The 4,073-nt window shown below is 67.3% G+C and overlaps 3 protein-coding genes across 3 annotated transcripts in view; 2 read left to right on the top strand and 1 right to left on the bottom strand.

The window, feature by feature from the left end:
* The window catches only part of CHLNCDRAFT_136126 (hypothetical protein), a gene marked incomplete at both ends in the record, with an annotated part of 2,713 nt that extends 1,978 nt beyond the window's left edge, over nucleotides 1–735 (top strand). Inside the window, 3 exons of the mRNA XM_005846090.1 lie at nucleotides 19–90; nucleotides 271–392; nucleotides 573–735. Of these exons, the coding sequence (XP_005846152.1) occupies nucleotides 19–90; nucleotides 271–392; nucleotides 573–735 (357 nt within the window). The remainder of the gene's footprint in view (nucleotides 1–18; nucleotides 91–270; nucleotides 393–572) is intronic.
* A 640-nt stretch (nucleotides 736–1,375) lies between these two features.
* CHLNCDRAFT_136125 (hypothetical protein) lies at nucleotides 1,376–2,705 on the bottom strand (the record flags this gene model as incomplete). The annotated part of the gene is made up of 4 exons (XM_005845957.1): nucleotides 1,376–1,456; nucleotides 1,652–1,732; nucleotides 1,993–2,057; nucleotides 2,627–2,705. The coding sequence occupies 4 exons, from the start codon at nucleotides 2,703–2,705 to the stop codon at nucleotides 1,376–1,378; spliced, it is 306 nt and encodes a 101-aa protein (XP_005846019.1).
* A 162-nt stretch (nucleotides 2,706–2,867) lies between these two features.
* CHLNCDRAFT_56242 (hypothetical protein) overlaps nucleotides 2,868–4,073 on the top strand; it is a gene marked incomplete at its 3' end in the record, with an annotated part of 3,977 nt that continues 2,771 nt past the window's right edge. The window contains exons 1-3 of the mRNA XM_005846089.1: nucleotides 2,868–3,098; nucleotides 3,417–3,617; nucleotides 3,836–3,934. Coding sequence (XP_005846151.1) covers nucleotides 2,946–3,098; nucleotides 3,417–3,617; nucleotides 3,836–3,934 — 453 coding nt within the window. The 5' untranslated portion in view covers nucleotides 2,868–2,945. The remainder of the gene's footprint in view (nucleotides 3,099–3,416; nucleotides 3,618–3,835; nucleotides 3,935–4,073) is intronic.

The following is a 4,073-nucleotide window of genomic DNA, read 5'->3' as shown; positions in this document are numbered from 1 at the left end:
CCGGCCCGCCCCCTGCAGGCCAACCCTCTGGAGGGCGTGGCGCAGATCGACCGCACTGCCACCGGAATCGACAAGTACTTTGTCAAAGTGGTGAGAGTGCTGCGCCCAGCAGTCGCAGTGCGCCCGCGCTGCCGCCTGCGCCCTGCTGCACCGCCCGCCCAGCGCCCGCCCCGCGCTGCCGGCGGCCGGGGTGGGGGGTGCCCACGCGTCGCGCACCCACGGCGGTACCGCCCGCACATCAGTACTGCCACCCTCTGGTACTGCCCGCAGGTCCCCACCGACTTCTACACCCTGTGGGGCCGCAAGACGCACACGTACCAGTACAGCGTGACCGAGTACTACCACCAGTTCCGGGGCGGCGAGGAGCAGCCTCCCGCAGTGTACCTGCTCTAGTGAGTGGCGCACCCCTGTGCTGCTGGGAGGCGGCGGCCGGCTCGGGGGCCTGCCTGCGTGGCCCGAGGGCGGCCGTGACGCTGGCGGCAGCAGGGCGCCTTCGCCTGCGCCTGCGTCCTGACCGCCGTGCCTCCCCGCCTCCCTCCCTCCCTCGCCCCCTCCCCGGGTGCCCCCCGCAGCGATGCCAGCCCTATCATGGTTGACATACGGGAGATGCGGCCGGGGCTGCTGCGCCTGCTGGTGCGCGTGTGCGCGGTGGTGGGCGGCGCCTTTGCGCTCACAGGCCTGTTTGACAAGATGGTGCACCGCGCTGTGGTGGCGGTGAAGCGGCACGCTGTGTGAGCGGCGCACACCGCCGCCGCCGCCCAGCGCCTGATGGTCACCACCCGCGACTGCTGCACTGTTTCTTCTGCTCCCTCTCTGTCCCATGCTGCTGTTTTGCTTTCCCGCTCCAAACTGAGTCTCTTGTTGGCAGCTGTAAACGCTTCTTGCACTCGCGCTTTGGGACACTGGGCGGTGCTCGATGCGAGGGTGCCACCAGTTTCGGCCTGCCGTGCTCCTGAGATGGAGCTCTTTCAAAGGCCAGGCCAGGCCTTCTCGCCACTGGCAGCACTTGGCCTCACTGCCTCCCTGGTTTGCAGCCATCGCTGATCCGGATCCACAGGAAAACCTCGCGATGCTTGGTGTGTTACAGCCGTGCCGGAGCGGTGCAGAAAGGGCAGGAAGCAGTACAGCTGTGCATACGAGGGGCAGCAGAAGCGGTGGCGGGAGAGAGGGCGAGTGAATTGGGAGTCAGCGGGTCACTGGTGGGCAAGGTCAGCTGGAGGATCAGTCGAGTCGGTGGAGAGAGAGGAGTCAAGTCAGGCCAGCGCCGGGCAGGCAGGAGGGAAAGAAAAGGGGCGCCAGCGTGGCATTGCGGCCACGGGCGCGCCGCCGCCTCGGCCCCCATCCAGCCGACGTTAAGACCGTCTGCTGAGCCGCCTCACTTCTTCTCGTACGCCGCCTTCTCCTTCTCGTAGCGCGCCTTGTCCTTGTCAGCCTTCTTCTGGTAAGGCTCCTTCTCCTGCAGAAAGCGCAGGCCGACGTCGCATGTTGACAAGAGCTAACAGGTTGGTTGGTGGGGACCAGTGGGGCATGCGGCCACCATACACCGTGCCCCTGGCACTCGGCACAAAAGAGGCAGCGGCGCAGCGCTCAGCCCGGCGCGTGACTTCACAGCCGTGGCTGTAACACGGCAGCAGTAGCGGCAGCAGCGCACCTTGTCGCTCAGCTCCTTCCAGGCCGCGCCAGTGGCCTTGCCCACCTCGCCCAGGCTAAGGCTGGGGTCGCTCTTCTTCATCTGCAGCACAGGAGGCAGGACGGGCGGGCGGCCACAGCAGCAGACAGATTCTGAGTTGCCAGGCAGCAGCGAGCGCTAGGGCAGACTCGCTGGCGAGCTGTTGTGCGCTGCAGTGTGTGCCGCGGCTGGCAGTGTTGTTGCTGCGCCCAGACCGAAGCTGTCCCACGGTGGACCAGCGCTGAGCCTCGCTGCGTGTGGCGCGACACCTCGTCAGCTGGCAAGCGGAGCTGGCAGCCTGCCGGCACGCGGCCAGCCCGCACCTCCACACGCTTGTCGGAAGCAAAGTACATGTAGGCGGACAGGGGCCGCTTGGGGGCGTTGGGGTCTGCAGCAGGCAGGCGGGCGGGCGGAAGAACAAGAGGTGTGTTGTGGGCCAGGGGGTTCCAAGCAGCAGCGCAAGCGGAGCAGAAGCCTGGCTGGGCTCAGTGCCTGCCAAAAGAGAGTGGGGCTGGGGCCGTAAAGCAGAAGGGTGGGCCGAATTCAAACAGGTTCAAACAGTCGACTTTTGACTGGGGGTGGGGCGGGAGGTGCCGGGGGTGGGCCAAACCTGGGGCGGCAGGCCACACCGCCCTGTCGGGCACACCCACACGCCCCAACCAGAGGCAGGGGGTGCCCAGGGAGGCCTCCAGGGGCCTCTGGCTCCCACAGCTTGACATCGCGTTCAAGGCAGCGCAACGGCGTGGCCACCCAAACAGCCCCCGCCGCATGTCCACCAGCACCACACGGCCCACAATGCATGCTGCGGTGGACAGCACCACCAGGCGGCACCCGGAGGCCTCGGATCACCCATTTTGATCGGTGGGCCGGTCCCCAGCTGCTCTGCTGCACCCTGCAAGCGCTCCCAGACCGCCTGCCCCGCTTCCAGATGCAATTGGCGGCACCATAGGAGCCTACCCTTCTCCTTCTTCTCCTTCTTGGCGGGAGCCTTCTTGGGGCTCTTGCCGGCCTTCTCAGCAGCCTTCTTGGGAGCCATGGCGACTGGATGTGTGTGGGAAGGCTAGGAAGGGGAGGGGGTGAATGGGGCGAGGCAACAGCGCAGCCTGTTTGTATTTTGCACGCCGCCCCGCCTTTCCAGTGGCCTCGTGCATGGGCTTGGCCAGGGCCGCCATAGCACCCCCAATTGCCACCATCGATCGATTCAGGGTCTCATAAGGCCAACAGGGGCTGTGATAGAGCGGCCAGGCGGGTGGTGGCAAGGCGAAAGTGGAGCAGCATGGCCGAAGTGCGCGTGAATGCCAGCGTTTCGGATCTGACGAGAATAGAGCGCATCGGGGCCCACTCCCACATCCGCGGGCTGGGCCTCGATGACGCCCTGGAGGCCCGGGCGGTGTCGCAGGGCCTGGTGGGGCAGACCTCGGCCCGTAAGGTGGGCCGGAGAGGCGTGGGGGGGGCGGGAGCAGCAGCGCCGGCCGACGGCGGCTGCGCCATGTGCAGTGCATGCCGCCGCCGGTTGACCGCCGCCCGGTTTGGCGCTGCTGGTTCGGTTCCCTTTGCTGTTGCCCAAGGGCTGGTTCAGCTGTCACTCAGCTTCTGCTGCCGTAGTGCCCATGCCGCAGCAAGCGCCATGCATCACCCTCCTGCCCCGCCTCCCTGGCACAGCCCCCCTGCAAGCCTTCAGCTCCTTGCCTCGCTTCTGAGCACCCCCCGCCGCACATGCTCCCTTCCATTCTGCCCACCCCCGCAGGCCGCGGGAGTGATCACCCAGATGATCAAGGAGGGCAAGATTGCGGGGCGGGGCGTGCTGCTGGCGGGGCAGCCAGGCACAGGCAAGACGGCGATCGCGATGGGCATCGCAAAGAGCCTGGGCGCGGAGACGCCCTTTGCCATGATCGCCGCCTCCGAGATCTTCAGCATGGAGATGAGCAAGACAGAGGCGCTGACGCAGGTGGGGGGCTGCGGTGTAGAACCGGGTCGTAGAAGCAGCGGGCTAGATGCAGCGGGCTGGCCACGTGTGGTTGGTGGGGAGGGCTGTGCCCTTGTCGGCGCCCTGCCATCAGCTGCTGCTGGTCCAGTTCACATGGCATGCGCCGATGCATCTCACCCCTCCTGCCTCCTGCCTGCCTGCCTGCCTGCCTGCCTGCCCCCTCCAGGGCCTTCCGCAAGGCCATCGGCGTGAAGATCAAGGAGGAGACGGAGCTGATTGAGGGGGAGGTGGTGGAGGTGGAGATCGACAGGCCCGCCTCGGGGCAGATGGCCAAGACGGTGCGCCGGCTTGGCTGCCGTGGATGGGGTGCTGGCTTGGGATGCTGCCTGGCCGCGGTTGGCGTGGCAGTGTGCTGTCTTGTGTGCATGGCGGGGGTGGTAGCGGGCAGGGAGGCGCGAGCGGGCGGTTTCGGCCCCA

The sequence above is a fragment of the Chlorella variabilis genome (assembly GCF_000147415.1).
Source record: "Chlorella variabilis unplaced genomic scaffold CHLNCscaffold_15, whole genome shotgun sequence".
NCBI lineage: Eukaryota > Viridiplantae > Chlorophyta > Trebouxiophyceae > Chlorellales > Chlorellaceae > Chlorella > Chlorella variabilis.
Note: the sequence above shows the minus strand (reverse complement) of the source record. Positions and strands in the feature narration are given on the sequence as shown.